The sequence below is a fragment of the Passer domesticus genome, chromosome 3, assembly GCF_036417665.1.
Source record: "Passer domesticus isolate bPasDom1 chromosome 3, bPasDom1.hap1, whole genome shotgun sequence".
Taxonomy (NCBI): domain Eukaryota; kingdom Metazoa; phylum Chordata; class Aves; order Passeriformes; family Passeridae; genus Passer; species Passer domesticus.
The window spans coordinates 1208753-1230910 of record NC_087476.1 but is presented as its reverse complement, the minus strand read 5'-3'; the positions used below and the strand labels follow the sequence as shown (position 1 = coordinate 1230910).

Genomic DNA, 22158 nt, shown 5'->3' with positions numbered 1-22158 from the left:
CCCAAAGGAAAAGTTGGAAATCCTTTTCCTTTTTTTCCGGGCTGGTTGAGAACCTCCCCTGGCAGCTCCCACCCTCCCTCCTGACTTTATTGCCTTGGCCAGGAGATTAAAAACTCCAGGAATGCCAGGAGCAAAATTCCAGCCGTGTCCATTCTCCTACAACAGCAAAGCCAGGATGGCTCTGAATTAATTTTTTTCTCAAGCATCAGGGGAAAAAAAAGCCATAAAAATCAATTTAAAATCCCCAGGGAAATATCAACCTCTCCCAGCTCTGCAGGGAGTTTTCTCCTTCTTAATTTTCTTTCCCATTCCATTGTTTCCAACAGGAATTTCTCCTAATTTCAACCCACTCCTCCTAATTGCCCTTCCAAGGCATGATCCCACTCATCCCACAGATCTTTCACTTGGTTATATCCTTTATTTTTCCTGCCTTTAAAGGATTTTTTTAACTACTAAATCCAGCTGGAAAAGGAGATTTTAACCCCAAAACGTCTGAAAATATGAAAAAACTGAATATTCCAACTTTGATCCTTGTTTTTTCTCCTCATTTCCTAGGGGTTTTTTACGTTCTCCAATAGCTTTGGGGGGAAAATTAAGTGTGATTGACTCAAATTAGGATTTTGCCCAAAAAAAAAAAAAAAGAAAAAAAAAGAAGATTAATCAATCAAGACCTTCCCCCAGAGCTCCATTCCCAGCTGGGACTGAGTCACCCTTTGGCTGTCACGTGCGGGATGCACAGAATCCCTCTGGAATTGTTGCTCTCTTCCCAAATCTTGGATTTTCCAGCCTTACAGCATCCCCCTTGTTTGGAGCAGGTGGGGAGGCTGCACCTCCTTTTAAAATAAACGTGGAAAAAAGAGGATTTCTGTAAGAAATTTCTCCACTCCTCATTTTTTAACCTTTTAATTTTTTTTTTCTTTTTTTTTTTTTAATCTAAAATCCTTTGGTTTTGAACCCAAAATAACAGATAATTTCTCCATGGAAGCAGAGTGGAGGTGGAAAAGTGCTTTTTCCTTGTACTTTAATCTTGTCAGCAGCTGATGGCTTTTCAAAAGAGGCATTTTCTAGGAAGAAGGAATTGGGAATTGCTTTTTTCCCCCCCAATTTACTTTGTCCAAACCTGAGCTTTTAGAAGGACTTTGGCCATGGGAGCAAAGGCAACGGGGTGCAATCCCATGGATTTGATTCCATTTGGAATGCAGGGAATGATTTTAGGGAGAAAAAAGGAAAGATTTTAGGGAGAAAAAAAAGGAAAGATTTTAGGGAGAAAAGAAAGGAAAGATTTTAGGGAGAAAAAAAATGAAAGATTTTAGGGAGAAAAATGAAATATTTTAGAGAGAAAAAGAAAAGATTTTAGGGAGAAAAAGGAAATATTTTAGGGAGAAAAATACTTGAAAGCTTCAGTCTTGAATTTGCTGCAACCTGCAGTAAATTGGGAATGACCACATGGAAAAGGGAGAGGAACTTACTCAGAGTTGGTTCATCCAGGGAGGTTTGGATTGGAGATTGGATGTGGGATTTTGGGAAGGAATTCCTGCCTGGCCTGGAATTCCCAGATCAGCTGTGGCTGCCTCTGGATCCCTGGCAGTGTCCAAGGGAAGGTCGGACATTGGGGTTGGAGCACCCAGGAAGGTGGAATGGGAATGGGGTGGGTTTTAAGGCCCGTTCCCACCCAAATCATTCCAGGATTCCGTGATCCATGAGAAGTTTGAGATGAGGCTTGGACACGGCCAGTGCCAGGTCCCTTCGTGTCCCCAAGCCCCACCTGGGCTGTCATGGCCACTCTGGGAGATCCAAACCAGAATCGATCCAAGGCTCCCCAGGGATGCCCATTCCTAAAAAATCCCTGCCCAGCCTGGAGACAGGACCAGGCTGGAGTGAAGCACCAGAAATCCATGGATTAGCAGTATCCCAATGTAAAATTCCCAACAAAGTTGTGGACTGAGGAACAGAGCTCCACCAGGAACCAGCTCCATCTGCTCCTGGTGCCTTCAGCTGCTCCCCAAGGCTCCCCATTCTTAAAAAAACCCTGCCCAGCCTAGAGACAGGACCAGGCTGGAGTGAAGCACCACAAATCCATGGATTAGCAGTATCCCAGGGTAAAATTCCCAACAAAGTGGTGGACCAGGGAACAGGGCTCCACCAGAAACTGCCTCCATCTGCTCCTGGTGCCTCCAGCTGCTCCCCAAGGCTCCCCATTCCTTAAAAAACCCTGCCCAACCTGGAGACAGGACCAGCCTGGAGTGAAACACCACAAATCCATGGATTAGCAGTATCCCAAAATAAAATTCCCAATGAAGTGGTGGACTAGGGAACAGAACTCCACCAGGAGCCAGCTCCATCTGCTCCTGGTGCCTCCAGCTGCTCCCCAGGGATGCCCATTCCTAAAAAACACCCTTCCCAGCCTAGAGACAGGACCAGGTTGCAGTGATGCCTCACAAATCTATGGATTAGCAGTATCCCAGGGTAAAATTCCCAAAAAAAGCGATGGACCAGGGAACAGAGCTCCACCAGCTCCATCTGCTCCTGGTGCCTCCAGCTACTCCCCAGGGATGCCCATTCCTAAAAACCCCTGTGCTGCCTGGAGACAGGACCAGGCTGGAGTGAAGCACCACAAATCCATGGATTAGCAGTATCCCAGGGTAAAATTCCCAACAAAGTGATGGACCAGGGAACAGGGCTCCACCAGAAACTGCCTCCATCTGCTCCTGGTGCCTTCAGCTGCTTCCCAAGGCTCCCCAGGGATGCCCATTCCTTAAAAAACCCTGTCCAACCTGGAGACAGGACCAGCCTGGAGTGAAGCACCACAAATCCATGGATTAGCAGTATCCCAGGGTAAAATTCCCAACGAAGTGGTGGACCATGAAGCTCAGCTCCACCAGGGACTGGCTCCATCTGCTCCCGGTGCCTCCAGCTGATCCCTGGGTTTGCGGCTTTTCCAGGCTTTTCCTTCTCCTGGCTCTGCTGCTGCTGGTCAGGGATGCACCAGGAATTCTGGTGAATCAGGACCATGGTCAGATCCCTCTCTGGCCCGAAGGTGCTCTCCAGGTGTCCAGATGTTGAAACCCTGGATGATGAGAATTTCAGACTTTCTGTGCTGACAGACTCTGACCCCCAGGACAGCACTGCATTGATCTGAGACCATGGAGAAGGCTTCAAAAACTGACTGAGAGCACTGGGATTGTGGGTGTGGAGTTGGTTAGAAGTGTGTGATAGCACAGGGTGGAAAACTTAGAGTTTGGGGTGTTAGAATATAGACATATATATGGGGCAAGATGGAGGTTTTAGGGAAGTGGCTGATCCTTCTTCTGCACCTTCTTCTTCACCTTCTTCTTCATTTTCTTCACCTTCTTCTTCTTCACCTTCTTCTTCACTTTCTTCTTCACCTTCTTTTTCTTCGTCACTTTCTTCTTCTTCACCTTCTTCACCTCCTTCACTTTCTTCTTCTTCACCTTTTTTACCTTCTTCTTCTTCTTCTTCTTCTTCTTCTTCTTCTTCTTCTTCTTCTTCTTCTTCTTCTTCTTCTTCTTCTTCTTCTTCTTCACCTTCTTCTTCTTCACCTTCTTCTTCTTTTTCACCTTCCCCTTCTTCTCCTTCACCTTCTCCATGCCTTTGGGTGTTTTTGTGTAATTGGATAAAACATCTGCATTGCAGGCCACGGGTGATTAGTTATTGGTTAAAAAGTAAAAATCATTTAGGTGTAATTTCTTAATTGGACACTTTATCCTTAAAAGGCCTTGTAGACAGAGAGATGGGGCTCCATTTTTGGTTTGTTGGAGTGAAGTGCTGTAGAGCTCAGGGTTTGAGAGAAAATATAGATAAGAACTGATAAACATCTGAGTCCCAACAAGAAATTGCAACAAGAAATTGTGATTTAATCCCTTGGCAGAAGAAAAGAAGCAAAGAATCCTCAACCAGGAAGAGAGAAACTTCGGGATCAGCAAGGCTAAAACACCCAACAGCCGATGCTCTTCCCGCTTTTTGGATTTCCCGGGATATTCCATGGGCACTGATGGTGTCTCCCTGTCTTGCAGACCAGCATCTCCATAGAGATCCGCTACCAGGCTCTGGATGGGACCGTGGGCACCTGGAATGACAAGGAATTCCTGGAGACGCCCAGCGTGCACTCGGAGGGGGACGGGAGGTATTCCTTGGAGACCGACAGCCTCCTGTCCAGCCACCGGCACGGCTCCGACGTCTCTCCCGGGAAATCCAACCAGCAATCCACAGAGAGGAGCTTCAGGAGGTAACAGGACATGGAGATCCTGGATGTGGGATTGTGGGGGGATTGGGAGGGCTTGGATTGTTGGGAAAGGGCAGCGTCATCCCAACGCTGCTCCAAGGGGCATCTCCTGCCCTCGGAGGATCCAGGGAACAGCTGCAGGTGAGGATGGGATCCAGGTGGCCTCCAGCAGGTCCTGGTGCTCCAGGACAGAGCTGCACTTCCAGGATTGTAGCACTTGGAGGGAAAATGTCATTCCATCCTGATCCCAAGGCGATCAGGATGGAATCACAGATCCAGATCAAAGGTCTGGATGGGAGTCAGGGCTCAGTGGTGGATCCATGGAACCTGTGGATCCAGCAGGTGGGGTGGGATCCAGGTGACCTCCAGCAGGTCCTGGTGCTCCACCACACCTGGAGAGAGCTGGACTTCCAGGATTGTAATACTTGGAGGGAAAATGTCATTCCATCCTGATTCCGAGGGGATGAAGGGTCTGGATGGGGGTCAGGGCTCACTGGTGGATCCATGGAACATCTCCAGGTGAGGGTGGGATTCAGGTGAGCCACCAGCAGGTCCTGGTGTTCCACCACACCTGGAGAGAGCTGGACTTCCAGGACTGAAGCACTTGGAGGGAAAATGTCATTCCATCCTGATTCCGAGGGGATGAAAGGTCTGGAGGGGGTCAGGGTCCACTGGTGGATCCATGGAACATCTCCATGGAACCTATGGATCCAGCAGGTGAGGAGGGATCCAGGTGACCTCCAGCAGGTCCTGGTGCTCCACCACACCTGCAGAGAGCTGGACTTCCAGGATTGTAACACCTGGAGAGAAAATGCCATTCCATCCTGATCCAGAGGGGATGAAGGGTCTGGATGGGGGTCAGGGCTCACTGGTGGATCCATGGGAAAGCTGCAGGTGAGGATGGGATTCAGGTGAGCCACCAGCAGGTCCTGGTGCTCCACCACACCTGGAGAGAGCTGGACTTCCAGGACTGAAGAACTTGAAGGGAAAATGTCATTCCACCCTGATTCCAAGGGGATAAAATGTCTAGATGGGGGTCAGGGCTCACTGGTGGATCCAGGGAACAGCTCCAGGTGAGGGTGGGATCCAGGTGGCCTCCAGCAGGTCCTGGTGCTCCAAGACAGAGCTGGACTTCCAGGATTGTAGCACTTGTACAGAGAGTGTCATTCCATCCTGATCCAGTGGGGATAAAAATCTGGATGGGGGTCAGGGCTCACTGGTGGATCCATTGGAACTTCTCCAGGTGAAGGTGGGATCCAGGTGACCTCCAGCAGGTCCTGGTGCTCCACCACACCTGGAGAGTGGTGGACTTCCAGGATTGTAACACTTGGAGAGAAAATGCCATTCCATCCTGATCCAGAGGGGATGAAAGGTCTGGATGGGGGTCAGGGTTCACTGGTGGATCCATGGAACATCTCCAGGTGAGGGTGGGATTCAGGTGACCTCCAGCAGGTCCTGGTGCTCCACCACACCTGGAGAGAGGTGGACTTCCAGAATTGTAGCATGTGGAGGAAAATGCCATTCCATCCTGATCCAGAGGGGATGAAAGGTCTGGATGGGGGTCAGGGTTCACTGGTGGATCCATGGAACCTGTGGATTCAACAGGTGAGGGTGGGATCCAGGTGACCTCCAGCAGGTTCTGGTGCTCCACCACACCTGGAGAGAGCTGGACTTCCAGGACTGAAGCACTTGGAGAGAAAATTCCATTCCATCCTGATCCAGAGGGGATGAAAGGTCTGGATGGGAGTCAGGGTTCACTGGTGGATCCATGGAACAGCTCCAGGTGACAGTGGCCTCCAGCAGGTCCTCACGACACCTGGAGAGAGCTGAACTTCCAGGATGGAGGAAAAGTGTCATTCCATCCTGATCCAGAGAGGATGGAGGGTCTGGCTCCTGGTCAGGCCTCACTGGTAGGATTTAGGACACCTGGAATCTCAGGTGTCCATGGAGCACATGCTGCTCCCAGGACTGAAGTGGCTCCAAGGCCACTATTGGGGTCTCAGTCACTCCCCAGGACAAGTGGAATCCCACAGCAGGAGATTCCTGATGGGAATTCCTGAGGAACCCCACAGTGACAGGTGGGACACCTCCAGCTCTTCCAAGGGAATTCCAGTTTTCCATTCATTTAGGGATCCGTAGCTTTCCTTGGGCGTCTTTTCGGGCTCCTGGGATCTGCCCCTGGATGGGAACAATCCCAGGGGCTGAATCCTGACATTCCTTGACACAAAGCTGCTGGAACCAGTTGCAATCCCAGCCCAGGGACTGGGAATGCTGCAGGTGACTCCATTGGGATGGAGTCCGAGCTGAACTGTTCTCCATGAGCCTGTGGATACTCAGGGCATGATCCTTGGATGGTGATGGAGTGCCCATCCCTGGAGGTGTCCAAGGAATTCCTGGAGGTGGCACTCAGTGCTCTGGGCTGGGGACAAGGTGGGGACCAGGCACAGCTCGGGCTGGATGATCCTGGAGGGATTTCCCAGCTTCTGGGATTCTGTAAATCCAGAATTTGCAGCCACGAGGGGATTCATGGAATGCTAAGGTGGATTTTCAGGCAGCTTTCCACAATTTTTGGAGTTGTGCTGTCCGGCGTGGCTTTGTCTGTGGGTCTCCACTCTGGAAGCTCTTGAATCTATTGGAAAAGGGAACAGTTGGAACAGGGGAGACATCAAAGCCCAGAATTTGCTGGAATTCTTCAGGAATGAGGTGGAGGTGGCATGGAGACTCTGGAAGTGGGAGAGGGGGACGGTGAAGGCAGAGCTGGGTCTTGGTGTCACCCATGTCTCCATCGGGAAGACCGCATTCCCTGTCTGCTCCTCATGGATCCACCACTTCCATGGTGATGGATAAAGGAGGGCAATCCCTGTATTCCCAAATAATGGAATATCAGAACATTTCCAGCCAGAAAATCCCTCTGAGAACACCATGGCAGGGGTAGCACTGGATGGGATTTAAGGTCACTTCCCACCCCCCCAGCACTGCCAAATCCCTAAATCCACACGGGGAGCCCAGCCTGGAGCTGTGAATCCGAACAGAGCCCTGGGAATCAGCTGCTCTTTCCATCCCATTTCCCCCGCCTCAGGGTTATCCCATTTTGGACCGCATTCCATCTGGGATTAGCACTTCATTGTGGCCAAAAAAAGGGAAAAACGGGAGACAGAGGGAATATCCCTCTAATTGCTCACATCTCTCCAAGGCAGTTCATTAACTGTGGGAACTGGGCTGAATCCAGAGAATTTTAAAGCAAATTGGAAGTGCAGAATCGTTTTGTTTCCTGGCTCAGAGAGCCGGGACGAGGCTGAGCGGGAATGTGGCAATGGATTGAACAGGCGGATGCCAGGCAGGGAGCCAGGAATGGCACAGCTGGAAGAGAGGGTGTCTGGGTTTGAAAAGACTGCTGAGGAAGGCAGGAGCCTCCCCTGAAATGGAAAATTTAAATCCCCTCCCTCCGAATTATTATAATTTTGAAATTAAAGGGCTGTCAGAGAAAGATATGGGAGCAGGAATAACAGTTATTTATTAGGAAATTAAAAATACAAATGCAATAGTAGAAACAAATAAAAACAGCACTGACAGAGCCAGAGCAGGAGCTGAGCCCTGTGTTTCAGGGTGGTGGCACAGTCCCATCCCATGGTGGCTCAGCCCTCCTGCAGTGCCAGCTGTGGTTCTGCTGGAGCAGGGATCCTGCACAAGGGGGGAGTTTTCCTCTGGAGCTCCAGGGCTGCTGGAGATGGGCCTGGTGTTCCTCTGGGAATGCAGGGCAGGAGAAAGCTGCTCCTCTGGGAATGCAGGGCAGGAGAAAGCTGCTCCTGTGGGAATGCAGGGCAGGAGAAAGCTGCTCCTGTGGGAGTGCAGGGCAGGAGAAAGCTGCTCCTGTGGGAATGCAGGGCAGGAGAAAGCTGCTCCTGTGGGAATGCAGGGCAGGGGAAAGCTGCTCCTGTGGGAATGCAGGGGGCAAAGGCTGCTGTGCTGTTCCAGGCTCAGATTGTATCCAGGTAGGAATGCTTGGCTCCTCCCCTGGGCGGAGCATCTCCCAATGGCATGATGGAATTTTATCAGTGACACTCACTGGCCCAAGAACAGAAGATAATTAATAATTAATGGCCCATGAACAGCAGAGATCTCCTGGAGGGAGGATTGGCTGTGGGAGAGATAAAGAAAACTGCACAATGAACAGAGGATAACTGCCCTACCTCTAACAGATGGAAATTGAACACACACAGATCTTACAACCGAGGACAGAGGTCAGGCTGGCTGGGATGAGATATCTGAGTCCTTCCTGTGCCACTGGAATTTGGGGATGCAAGGAGCATGATGGATGCTCCATCCCTCAAGGAAGTGTCCAAGGAAAGGTTGGATGGGGTTTGGAGCAACCTGGGACAGTGGAAGGTGTCCCTGCCCAAGGCAGGGGTAGCACTGGGTGGGATTTAAGGTTGCTTCCCACCCAAACCAGTCTGGGATTCAAGGATTCCAGGGAATTGAAAGATTCCAGGGATTTGGAGGGTGCTGCTGGGGTGGCTCCAGGATGGGTTTTCCGGTTTCTTGTCAGATGAATCCTACAGGATGCAGCTCTGTGGGATTAAAGCAGAAAATTAAGGATCCAAGGAGAGCTCAGAGCCACTTCCTAAGCCTCAAGGAGCTCCAGGAGAGCTGGAATTTGGGAAAAGGATGGAGGGCCAGGAGCCAGGGAATGGCTTCCACTGGGGAAAGGAAGCTTAGGGTGGGATCTTGGGAAGGAATTCCCAGCTGAGAGGGTGGGGAGGGGCTGGAATTCCCAGAGGAGCTGTGGCTGCCCCATCTTAGGAAGAGTTGTGGTGTTTACCGAGCGTGGGATGTGCAGAGCTGTGTCCTGGGGGGGGTCTCCAGGTTGGATTTTGGGAACAATTCTTTCATGGAAAGGGCTGCCCACCCCTGGCACAGGGAAGGGCTGGAGCCCCCATTCCTGGTGTGATTTCAAATCCCTGTGGATGTGGCACGTGGGGACATGGATCAGGGGTGGCCTTGGTACTGCTGGTGATGGTAGGACTTGGAGAGCTTTTCCAAAGGACCAAAGGACTCAGTGATTCCATGATTTTGGAATCCTGAATCCAAGGAAGGACAGGGCTGATGCTTGCGGTGTTCCCACCAGGATGGAAGAGGACGAGCTGTATTTCCACAGCGAGGATGAGCTCCTGGGAGAGGGGGACTCCCTGAGCCAGGGGTCCCTGGACACGAGGTAGGGAGAGGCTCCGCAGTGGTGTGCTGCTCCGTGCCTTTTCCCCATGGATTTCCCACCGGAATTGTCCCTGAATTCCCATTCCTGGGCTGCTGGTGGGGAGGAGAAGCGATGGAACAGCCAGAAAAGCAGCCTTGGAATGGGATCTGAGATGGAGATCGGGATATGGGCTGGGACATTGCCGTGCCTTTGAGGTGCCCTTCTGTCCTGTCCCCAGATCCCGGGATCAGCCATTCCCATGGGAATAAGCTCCCTGCGTGTGCATGGAAGTTTGTTTGCTGTGGATTTTCTCGGAGTGACAAAAGAGTTTGGGAAGGAGCCAAAGAAGGGGAATTTCAGGTAAAATCCCAAGGATCGTCCCAAGAGGAGTTCAGCCAGAGGAAGGAGCATTTCGGGAAACGCTCCTGGATTCCTGTGGGATAAGGGATGGCAGGAAGGATGTGGAGGGGCTCATAATAACAGGATTTAATACTGGCTCTGCCTTGGAGAGGGCGGAGTCGGACCAGGTGATCCCTGTGGGTCCCTTCCAATGGAAAATATCCCACCCTAACCCATCCCATCCCATCCCATGGATCCCATCTCAGCCCATCCCATCCCATTATCCCACCCCATTCCATCTCCATCCCCATCCCATCCCATGGATCCCATCCCAGCCCATCCCATCCCATTATCCCATCCCATCCCCATCCCATGGATCCCATCCCATTATCCCATCCCATTATCCTATTATCCCATTATCCCACCCCATGAGTCCCATCCCATCCCCATCCCATCCCATGAGTCCTATCCCATCCCATGATCCCATTGTCCCACCACATCCCCATCCCCATCCCATTATCCCATCCCCTCCCACCCCATCCCCTCCTATCCCATTCCATGGATCCCATTCCATGGATCCCATTCCATGGATCCCATCCTATCCCATCCCATTTTCCCACCCCATCCCATCCCATCCCATCCCATCCCATCCCATCCCATCCCATCCCATCCCATCCCCATCCCCATCCCATTATCCTATCCCATTATCCTATTATCCCATCCTGTCCCATTATCCCATCCCATGGATCCCATTATCCCATGATCCCATCCCATCCCATGGATCCCATTATCCCATGGATCCCATTATCCCATCCCGCCCTTTCCCTGGCTGGGTCATGGATTCCGTTGGATCTCAGGGCAGAGTCCAGGATCACCCTGGATCATCCATCCCAGCATTCCCACTCAGCCTGGATCGATTCTGGCTGGGAGGGGCAGGAATTCCCCCGGCCCTTCCTAATGGAAGTCAGGAATGAGCGAGGAGAAAACTGGGAGAGGGAGATTCCCAAAGCCAAGCCTTTTAAATGAGGTTTTTAGGGATAAACCCCCCATTTTAGGAATAGAGGCATCCATACAAACAGCAGGAAGGGGATGACGCAGGAAATACCAGAAATACAGGGAATTCCCTGGGATGGGAAAGGTTTATCCCCCATCTCAAACAATTCCCAGGTCTCAGCACCTCTGGGGATCATCCATGGGTTTGTTTTATCCTTGTTTTCACTGAGAATTCCTGGAGGATTTTGCTCCAAGGAATGCCTGGCTTGGGCTGTAGCAAACATGATGTAATTTACCGGGAATAAAAAAAAAACAACCTGGAAATAAAAGAAAAGTAAGGTTCCATATTCCAGCTTTTGGGAAGGATCCAAAGGTGCTGGGATGTGAGCCATCCTTTGGAATCCAAGGAAGGGCTTTGATTAAAATTCCTTTAGGAACAAAAATGTCCCATCTCCTTTGGAAGGCCTTTCCTTCTCCATCACTTACAGATCCCAGATCTGGAAAAAAATTGGGTCATAAGAATAAAAAATAGGAATTCTGGTGTTTCCGGACCTGCGTTTCTGACAGGAAATTCAGTGGGATGGGGAGGGCTCCTGTTGGGCCCTGTCTTGGCCTTCCTCATCCTCGTTCCCATTCCCATTCCCATTCCCATTCCCATTCCCATTCCCATTCCCATTCCCACTGTCCTTCCTCCAGTTTAGGAATCCCTCCAGATTCCCTGTTTTCCACATGGACGGAAGGTTTGTGGGCAGGGATAGGGAGGAAAAGGGCAGTGGGATACACAAGGAAAAGTGGGATACACAGGGCATGGAATTCCCTGTCACAGGAGCAGCCTCAGGGACCATGGGCCACAGCCCTGGAGACAGGGAATTGTGGAACCATGGAATATTCTGGGTGGGAAGGAACCCTAAAGCTCATCCCTTTCCAATCCCGACAATTCCCACTATCCCAGGCTGTTCCAAGCCCCATCCAGCCCGGCCTTGGAAATTCCCAGGGATCCAGGGGCAGCCACAACTGCTCTGGGAATTCCATCCCACCCCCTCCCCACCCTCACAGGGAATAATTCCTTCCCAAATCCCATCTGAATCCAGCCCTTTGCAGCTTAAAGCCTTTCCCCTTTTCCTGGTGTTCCATCCCTTATCCAAAATCTGTTCCTGGGCACGGGGACCTGGTTTAACTTCCTTCTTTTCCAATGACTAATCCCACGATCCCAGGCATTCCCTTCCCTGTTCTGCCTTTCTCCCACCCCACTCCCAGCTTGGAGCCCCTTTTCCCCCTGGAGAATCCCTTGGGATTTGGGCACGGATATCCCGGAGAGGGTTGAGCCTGGAGATCCCAGACTTTGGCAGCTCTGGAAGCAAAAATCCCTCTCCGTCAGATCCAGGGCAGCCTTGTCCCCTTCCCATGGAGCAGAGCATCCACATCAAGGATTTTGGGAATTCTCCTGTGGAGCTGTTGATTCCAGGGAAAAGAGATCCAGCTTTTCCTCGGCCACTGCTGGATCCAGGCTGATCCCTTGGGAACACAGGGAATTTTCCACCTTCATTCCCTCTTTCCCAGGGAATGTGTGACCCTCCCGTGTCCGCAGATCCATGTGGGCACCTCTGCTTGGGAATTGCCCAAAACTGGGGAATTTCCATGCAATCAAGACCCCCCATTAATTCTCTCCATCTGCTTGGGAATTTCCCAAAATTGGGGGAATTTTCCATGTAATCAGGACCCCCCATAAATTCCCTCCCTTTGCTTGGGAATTTCCCAAAATTGGGGAATTTCTGTGCAATCAGGACCCCCCCATGAAGAAATCCTGCGTCTTTCCAAGGGATGGGAAGGGTTTTCCATCACTGGGATAATGGCAGGGCTTCCCAAGGGTTTCCAAAGGCTGGGAATTCCCTTTTCCTCCTTCCAGGAATCCTGGCACAGGGTACAGCACCCGCCCATTCCCACTTTTCCTTTGGGATTTGAGCAAATCCATCCCAAAGAAAAGAAAGGAGTGGGAAAAAGAGGTCAGGCAGGAGGGAACCAGTTGGAAAAGGTGGAATATTGGCCAAATATCCCCCAAAATCTGGTCTGGGACAAACCTGGATGCTGTGGACACAACGGGAAGTGGAACAGGGGGATCCCGGGATTCCAGCCATGCATGGAGTGTTTTGCTGTGCCGGAGTGTTCCCAAGTTTTTCCTGGTTTAGAAAACAATGGAAGAGCCCTTTGTCCTCACATCACAGCCGGAATTTTTCCTCTCTCCCTGTAAATTCCCAAGCCTTGGAGATGAAGCAGAAGAAGATCAGCATTCCAGGTAAATTCCCACAGCAGATCCTCTCCCCTCCAGGGCTGATCCACCTCCGAAGTTGTGCTTTCCAAAGAAAATTCCTTAAATCCAGGATCCCCATCAGGATTTGGATCTGTTAAATTCCATTTTTGTGTTTCCCTGGGGATCCCAAGTTTGGAATCTGCTCATCCCTCACAGAATCCAGGGATGAAGGAGCCAGGAATGGGAGGTGGAGCTTTCCCATGTGCCAGATCCCTGGAATGGCTTGGGCTCCTTGATCCCTTGGGAACTTAAATCTAACAAATCCATGGAAAAAAAAAATCACAGGGAAGGATCCAGAAAGGAGAAATAAAGAGCTAAAAAAATCCAACCTGCATAAAAAAATAATCCCGGGAGATGGGAGGACACTGGATCAGGATTTGGAAGGATCCTGGAGGACCAGACCCTTCCAAAAGCTGGACTTGTGTTCCAATGAGAAAAACAGAAAATAACAAAAAAAAATTATATTGGGAAGGAACTCCTCCCTGTGAGGGTGGGGAAGAGCTGGGATGGAATTCCCAGAAAAGCTGTGGCTGGCCCCGGATCCCTGGGAGTGTCCAAGGCCAGGCTGGAGAACCTGGAATAGTGGGAAGTGTCCCTGCCCATGGAATGGGATGATCTTTAAAACCCTTTCCTAACCAAACCATTCCGAAATTTTACAATTCCAGGATTTATTCACCAATATAGACTCACCCTGAGATTCCCAGGAAAATCAAGAGGGATGGGCACTTCCAGAGACAGCTCAGGAATTGCCAAAACCTGTCTGAGCCCAGCTCCCAAGCCCCTGGAAAGTGAGATCCCAGGAAGCACCACCCGATAGGGGATGTCCTTGAAATATTCATGGCCAGGACAGAGCTGGGAGCCGAAAGGAATCTGCTCCCGGTGAATTATTGATGGAAGCTTTTCTTCCGTGTCCCCGGTGGATCCGAGCCTTGTCCGACTGCCTGTCACTAATTATCCCTCTGGCACCTGCTCCAAAGTTGGGATCTGTGCCAGGTGTGGCAGAACTTGGGATGAAAATCCCCACAGGCTCCCCATTCCCATTTCGATTCCCATTCCCGTGTGGATGTGGCACTTGGGGACATGGATCAGTGCTGGGAATGGCTGGAATTTGGGATAGTGGGGAATTCATCCATGTCCAAAGAGGTAAGAGGGGTCCAAAATTCCCAAATCCATGTGAAATTTGGGCATGGATCTTTGGGATGTCACAGTGCCACCACCAGGATGAGCAGGAAGTTTGGGATCCTTTCCATCCTGAGGGAAAAAAAGTCCCAGTCAGGGTTTTCCATATTTTTTTTCCAACCCCTCCACTAAATTTAATTAAATTACGATAATCATTTAACATGCCATTAAATTCCTTGGGGGGAAAAAATGCATCCTGAGGATCCTGAAAGTCAGGAAATTGTTCAAAACAACGGAATAGGTTCTGCTGCGAGTCCCAGGGCAGAGCTTTCAGAACCTGGAGATTTTTCCTGGATTTTGGGAATGTAAATTGCCCCCAGCCTGTCCTGGTGGAGGAGATTCCCAGATGGAACAGGAGCAATGGATAATGCTGGAAGTGCTGGACACAGCTCCTGTTCCTCACACCAGAAGTGCAGATCCGGCCTCCAGCCAGGTTTTTCCTGGGAATAAGGGGACTGGAACACCCTGGGCTGGATGCACAGCTGGAATTCCCTCTCTGGAGCACCCGGAGCTTGGACACAGCCCCATCCCCCTGGGAAGGGCTGTCCCTGCTCCCTCAGGAATTCTGATGTTGGGATTTGATTGGATTTTTTTCCCTCTCTTTCTCTCCGGTGCCTCACCCAGGATTAAGTTTAATGATGGATACAAGGCAGTGGCAAGGTACCGAAATGTCCTGGTGGGAGGGATCCCAGATTTTGGGGTGGGATCTGGGATTTTGGGGGATTGCTTCCATTCCAGCCCATCCCAGGCATCCAAATCCTACAAACAGGTGCTGGTCCCAGCATAAAACCAGGATTTGGGATCCAGATCCTGTGCTCCCTCTGCACCGTATCCCACATGGTGATACCAGGAATTATAGTGCCAGGACACAGGGAAAGGCTTCCCACTGGGAAAGGGAGCCTTGGGGTGGGATATAGGGAAGGAATTCCTGGCTGGGAGGGTGGGGAGGGGCTGGGCTGGAATTCCCAGAGAAACTGGGCTGTCCCTGGATCCCTGGAAGTGTCCAAAGCCAGGTTGGAGCACCTTGGGATAGTGGGAGGTGTTAGGATTGGAATGGGGTGATCCTTAAGGTCTCTTCCCACCCAAACCATTCCTGGGATTTGAGGATCAGCCCCTCCCACTGTTCTGGTGCCACGGGCTGTGCCCATTTGGGAATGTTTGTTAATTCCTCACCATCCTCCTCCTGGCTCTGTCTCCTCCCAACAGCGAAGACCCGGAAGATCCCAGGTACAGGATGTGGTGTCCCTGCTTCCCTGTGGGAATGGTGTGTGCATGGATGGGAGCAGGCCCTGCATGGTGTTTGGATCCAGGGAAAGGGCTTTTTCTGGGATCACCCACCCCTGGGATTCCCTCTGTCCTTCCTAATCCCAGCAGGGACAAATCTCCTTTCAGTCAGGCACTTCTGAAGGGGCTCCCAGAGTTGTGTTTGTCTGTGTTCCAAGCAATCCATGGGTCCGTCCATCCATCCATCCATCCATCCATCCATGGATGGATGGATCCATCCATCCATCCATGGATCCATCCATCCATCCATCCATCCATCCATCCATGGATCCGTCCATCCATCCATCCCTGATCCCGTCCCTACCAGTGCTGTCCCTGTTTCCATTCCCTGCGATCCTTGGGAATCCCGGGCACAGGGATCTCTCCCTTTGGGACACTCCTGGATTGGCTTTGTTGGATTACTCCGTGCATGTGGATGAGTTTGGGCGCAGAGGGTGGATCAGAGTCCATCCCTGGATCACAACTCATGGAATCGCTCCTTTGGATTGCAGAGCCAAGGCCAAAGGGAAAGAGAAAAAGCACCTGGTGTTGCCGTTCAGGTATCCCAATTCCCTGATCCCTAATTCCCAAGGGCACCCTCCGCCTCTAGGCTCCAGCCCCCGGCAGCAGAATCCCCTGGGAACAGCAGCAGGGCAGGATGAGTCCATTTTCCTGAGGAAAGTGCCCCAAACTGAGTGGTTTGAGGGATAAAATGGGAATTCTCCATCTGTGCCCAGGCCGGGACTGTCTGTGGTCACCTTTGGCAGGAGAGTTGGACTGGAAGGGCCCCGGGAAAAGGAAAGGAGGGAGAGAGAGGAATTTGGCATTGGCTGCTCCACCAGGACCTTGGGAAAGGATCCTGGATCCCTCAGGAAGCACTGATCTGAGTGCCAGGATGCAGGAATCAGGAGAAGAAAGAGATGCAGGAAACAGTTGGAGAAGGAGAAGGGGAACAGAGGAAAAAGAGGGACACGCTTGGAATGTGCTGTGTTCCTGCATCCCTCACCCAGGGCATGTTTTCCTGCCAGGAAGAGGGAAAGGACACAGGATCTGCACTTCCTTGGCCCCTCTCCCAAGGATGGATCCCAGGGATGGGACATTCCAGCCCTTCTTCCCACCCAGGGATGGATCCTCAGGGATAGGAGATCCCAGACACTCTGTCCACCCAGGGATGGGATATTCCCAACCCTCTTTCCACCCAGGGATGGATCACAGGGATGGGACATTCCAGCCCCTCTGCCCACCCAGGGATGGGGCATTCCAGACCTTCTTCCCACCCAGTGATGGATCTTCAGGGATGAAATATCCCAGACCCTCTGCCCACCCAAGGATGAGACATTTCCAACACTCTGCCCATCCAGGGACAAATTCCATCCTGACTCCAGGGAACATTCCAGCCCCTCTGCCCACTCAGGGATGGATCCCATCTTGACTCCAGGGAACGTTCCAGCCTCTCTTTCCACCCCAGGGACGGATCCCATCCTGACTCCAGGGAACGTTCCAGCCCCTCTGTGCACCCAGGGACGGATCCCATCCTGACTCCAGGGAACGTTCCAGACCCTCTGCCCACCCAGGAATGGATCCCATCCTGACTCCAGAGAACATTCCAGCCCCTCTTTCCACCCCAGGGACAGATCCCATCCTGACTCCAGGGAACATTCCAGACCCTCTGCCCACCCAGGGATGGATCCCATCCTGACTCCAGGGAACATTCCAGACCCTCTGCCCACCCAGGGACGGATCCCATCCTGACTCCAGGGAACATTCCAGCCCCTTTTTCCACCCCTGGATGGATCCCATCCTGACTCCAGGGAACATTCCAGCCCCTCTGCCCATCCAGGGCAGTTTGGGTGGGGAAGGGAAGGAGGGAAGGATCCCACCCAGTGAGATCAGCGGGATGTGATCCCTGCCTTGAATCCCGGCCAGTCCATCTCCAGTGTGTCCAGCAGCACCTGGCCCAGATCCCTGAGCTCCAGGAGAAAGCCTGGAATGATTTAATTCCTCTCCTGGCAGCTTTTCCAACGCCGAGCTGGGGTTTGGTTTTCCCGGGAGGAGCTCAGCTGGCAGGGGAAGCATTTTTTCCTGCTCTGCTCCCATAGCAGGAGTCGGGACAGGGCAAAAGCAGGAATTCTTGGATCAGAGATCAGAGCAGGCTGATCCCTGCCCGTGCTGCTCTTCCCAGTTTCCCTCCCGTTTCCCGTTTTATGCTGGAGCTTCTTTGGAATTATCCCGAAACCCAAACCCCAATATTTAATTTTTTCCCCGGATGGTTTTCCAGCAGCTCAGGCACAAGGAGCTGGAATTTCAGGCTCTGAAATCTGTCCCTTGTCCCCGGCCCGGCGGAGGAGCCGATGTAATTAACTCCAGCCTCCTTAATTACTTCCCGAGCTGCTTAATTGCTTTCTCCTCCCTAATTCCTGCAGGACAATGAGGGCGATTAACGGGGGAGAGAGAGAAGGGAGGGAAATGGGGAGAGAAGCAGGAGCGGGGAGGAAAACAGGGAAGGAGGATTTTCCGTGAGGAAATCAGAGAGGAAAATAAATAGGGAAGAAGGACCGGGGAGAAAAATAGGAAGGAAAACAGGGAAGAAAACGGGGAGAAAAATAGGGAAGAAGGACAGGGGAGGAAAACTGGGAGGAAAACAGGGAGGAAAGTAAGGAGAAAAATAGGGAAGAAAACAGGGAGGAAAATAGGGAGAAAACAAGGAAGGAGGACCCGGGAGGAAATCAGGGAGGAAAATAGGGAAGAAGGACTGGGGAGGAAAACACGAGGAAAATAGGGAAACAGGATCTGGGTGAAAAACTGGGAGGAAAACAGGGAGGAAAGTAGGGAAGGAGGATCGAGGAGGAAAACAGGGAGGAAAACGAGGAAGAAAATAGGGAGAAAAACAGGGAAGGAGGACCCAGGAGGAAAACTGGGAGGAAAATAGGGAAGAAAGTAGGGAAGGAGAACTGGGGAGGAAATCAGGGAGGAAAGTAGGGAGGAAAATAAATAGGGAAGCAAGACCTGGGAGGAAAACTGGGAGGGAAACAGAAAGGAAAACAGGGAGGAAAAGAGAGAAGTAGGAGCGGGGTGGAAAACAGAGAGGAAAATAGGGAGCAAAATGGAGAGAAGCAGGATTCAAGAGGAAAATGGGGAACAGGACCAGGGAGGAAAACAAATAGGGAAGAAAGACTGGGGAGGAAAATAGGGAGGAAACAGGGAAGGGGGACCAGAGAGGAAAGTAGGGAGGAAAATACATAGGGAAGAAAATGAATCGGGAAGAAGGACCAGGGAGGAAAACAGGAAAGCAGGACCTAGGAGAAAAACAGAAAGGAAAACAGGGAGGAAAAGAGAGAAGCAGGAGCGAGGTGCAAAACAGAGAGGAAAATAGGGGGAGGCAGGTCCAGAGAGGAAAATAGGGAGGAAAATGGAGAGAAGCAGGATCCAAGAGGAAAATGTGGAACAGGACTGAGGAGGAAAACAGGGAAGAAGGACTAGGGAGGAAAATAAATAGGGAAGGAAGACTGGGGAGAAAAACAGAGAGGAAAATGGAGAGAAAAATAGGGAAGCAGGACAGGGGTGGAAAAGAGAGAGGAAAATAGGGAGAAAAATAAATAAGGAAGAAGGACTGGGGAGGAAAAGAGGGAGGAAAACAGGACAGAAGCAGGCTCCGAGAGGAAAACAGGGAATAGGACTGGGGAGGAAAAAGAGAAGGAAAACAGGGAATGGGACCAGGGAGGAAAAAGAAGAGGAAAACAGAGAGGGAAGTAGGGAGGAAAATAAATAGGGAAGAAGGACCAGGGAGGAAAATGGGGAGAAAAATAGGGAGGAAAACAGGGAAGCAGGACCTGGGAGGAAAACTGTGAGGAAAACAGAAAGGAAAATGGGGAAGAAAAGAGAAGCAGGACCAGGATGGAAAACAGAGAGGAAAATAGGGAGGAAAACAAAGAGAAGCAGGATCCAAGAGGAAAACAAGGAACGGGATTGAGGAGGATAAAGAGGAGGAAAACAGTGAAGAAGGACACAGGGAAGAAAACAGGGAGGCAGAACTTGCAGAGAGAAACATGGGAGAAAAGCAAACCAAAAGCCAGGGAGCAGAACAGGATCTCAGAGGGAAAAGGGAAGGGAAGGATTGATGTTTCCTATGTGAAGTCTGGGCAGGAATGAGGAATTCCAGATCCAGCCTCTTCCCTGCAGCACAGGCCTCTCTGATGTGGGGATATAGATGTGTTAGGATAAGGAAAACCATTCCCCTCTCCAGAAAGGAGAAGCCTTGTCAACTGCCTAGGAGCTTCCCAAAGGCAGGAATGGAATCTGGGAATCCTGCATGTCCAGCATTAACGGCCCCAAACACAAATCCTGGGAATTTCCCTCACTTCCAGCTCCAGTGCTGGGAGTCGGGGTGTCCTAAGGCATGCAGGGATGTTTTCCACCTAAATTTTAAGCTGAGAGGAAGTTTGGATGGGATATTGGGAAGGGATTCTTCCCTGTGAGGGTGGGGAGCGGCTGGGATGGAATTCCCAGAGCAGCTGTGGCTGCCCCTGGATCCCTGGAAGTGCCCAAGGCCAGGTTGGACATTGGGGTTTGCAGCACCGTGGGATAGTGGAAGGTGTCCCCACCATGGCAGGGGTGGAATTATGGATCTTAAATGTCCCTTCCCAGCCAAAGCATTCCATGATTCCCTGATTCCCCAGTGCACTGAAGATTTGTTTGCCTTTTATTCCCTTGATATTCTGCCACCGGCTCCAGCAAAGGCAAGGAGAAGACCAAGGAGCACAAGTAGGTTTGATCTCGCTGATCCTCCTCATTCCCACTTTTCCCAGCTGATCTAGTCAGTTTGATCTCCATGCTCCTCCTCCTCCTCATTTTCATTCCCACTTTTCCCTGCTGATCCAGTTGCTGTGCTCTCCTTTCCTCTAAAGCCAGACCTGTCCACCCTGGAAAAACTTGGTTCTCTTGAATGTGTGGCCTCAGGTTTTGGCGCCTGCAGGGAATATTTATCTAAAAAATGAAGGAATATTGATCCAGAAAAATCTTTGGAGCCTGGCAGTGCCTGAAGAGAACGGAGAGGCCTTGAGGGATCCATAGGGAGGATCTGGAGGGAGATTCCCAGGCTGGACATAGGGCGGGAGAAATCTGGGTGCAGACATGACTTAGATCCAGCTTTTCTTTGGATTTCAGGAAAATGTTCTTCCCCCAGAGCCGGCTGGGCACTGGAACAGCTCCTCAGGGAATGGTGACATTCCCAAGGCTGCCAGAGCTCCAGGAGCACTGGGACAGGGACAGGGTGGGACTGCTGGGGTGTCCTGAGCAGGAGTTGGATCTGTGATCCTGGTGGGTCCCTTCCCGCTAGGGAATTCCATTATCTGACAGCTCCTGTGCCCACATTAGGCTGCCAGGTTTCTTCAGCTCCTGCCTTCTTTTTACTCCCAACAATTTTCATGGATGCTGGACTGGGATGTTCCCCCAAAATCCAGATCCTCCTTCTCAAATTTAAATTTAGCTCCAGGGAATGATCCTGCAATCAGCCCAGGGGACTTCCCCATCCAAGAAGTCTCTCCTGGCTCCTATTCCTTGTTTTGTGGTTTAGGGATCAATTCATGGCACATCCCATGGATGGATCATCCCAAATAATGGGATGAAGCAGGAGGTGGAGATGAGGTGGAGGAGGAGGAAAATGTCCTCAAGGAGAGGCAGGATCAGGAAAAATGGGAAGAGCTCTCCCAGCTCTGGTCTTTCTTCTGGAAAGAGGAACAGAGGGATTGAGGGTTGGGATCTTCCCAAGGGTGTAGGATGGAACCAACAGTGGGATCTGTCCTCTGGAAGAATTCCTGACAGGTGGAATTCCTGCAAGGAAATGAGCCATGGGAATGCTGTTCCCTGCTCCCAACCCCCACTTTGGGGCAGTGATTAAAATGTTCTTTCATCCATGGATAATTCACCAGTAACGGGATCATCAGCTGGAAGCTGGCCAGGACAGAGGCTGCTCCCAAATCCCTGTTGTGGCTCCGGAATCCCTGTGGATTCTGGAGATCCCCATGGGTGAAATCCCAAAGGACAAAGCCAAGAGAAGCAGCAGGAGGGTTTGTGGAACTGATCTCCAGGAGCAGAGGGTTTGTGGAGATGATCCATGCTCAATCCCATATTAGACCCCAGAAAATCCACGGGAAGAGGCAGGCTGGAATCTCTGGTGTCTAACATGGATTTAAACTTCCTTGGAAGTTCTTCCAACTCCCACTTTGGGGCAGTGATTAAAATGTCCTTTTATCCATGGATAATTCACCAGTAACAGGATCTTCAACTGGAAGCTGGCCAGGACAGAGGCTGCTCCCAAATCCCTGCTGTGGCTCCAGAATCCCTGTGGATTCTGGAGATCCCCATGGGTGAAATCCCAAAGGACAAAGCCAAGGGGAGCAGCAGGAGGGTTTGTGGAAGTGGAGATGATCCATGCTCAATCCCATATTAGACCCCAGAAAATCCGTGGGAAGAGGCTGGCTGGAGTCTCTGGTGTCTTACATGGATTTCAATTTCCTTGGAAGTTCTTCCCACTTCAAACTTGCCGGTTCCCAGGTGGGATGTGGTGGAGCAGCAGCGGCTTCTCTGGAGCTTGGGCTCTTCAGGAAAGTGGGAGAAGGGCAGGTGATGTCCCAGGAGGGCTCT

At 51.3% G+C, this 22158-nt stretch overlaps 1 protein-coding gene across 4 annotated transcripts in view; it reads left to right on the top strand.

Moving 5' to 3' along the window:
- OTOF (otoferlin) overlaps positions 1-22158 on the top strand; it is a 110352-nt gene that overhangs the window by 20664 nt on the left and 67530 nt on the right. For 2 of the 4 annotated variants that reach the window (XM_064411464.1, XM_064411463.1), the window contains exon 5: positions 4035-4246. In XM_064411464.1, the coding sequence (XP_064267534.1) occupies positions 4035-4246 (212 nt within the window). Of the gene's footprint in view, positions 1-4034; positions 4247-9368; positions 9456-9672; positions 9795-13023; positions 13060-14877; positions 14914-15459; positions 15481-16028; positions 16077-20247; positions 20278-22158 lie in introns of those variants that run through there. The other 2 variants (XM_064411466.1, XM_064411465.1) reach the window with 2 other exon arrangements.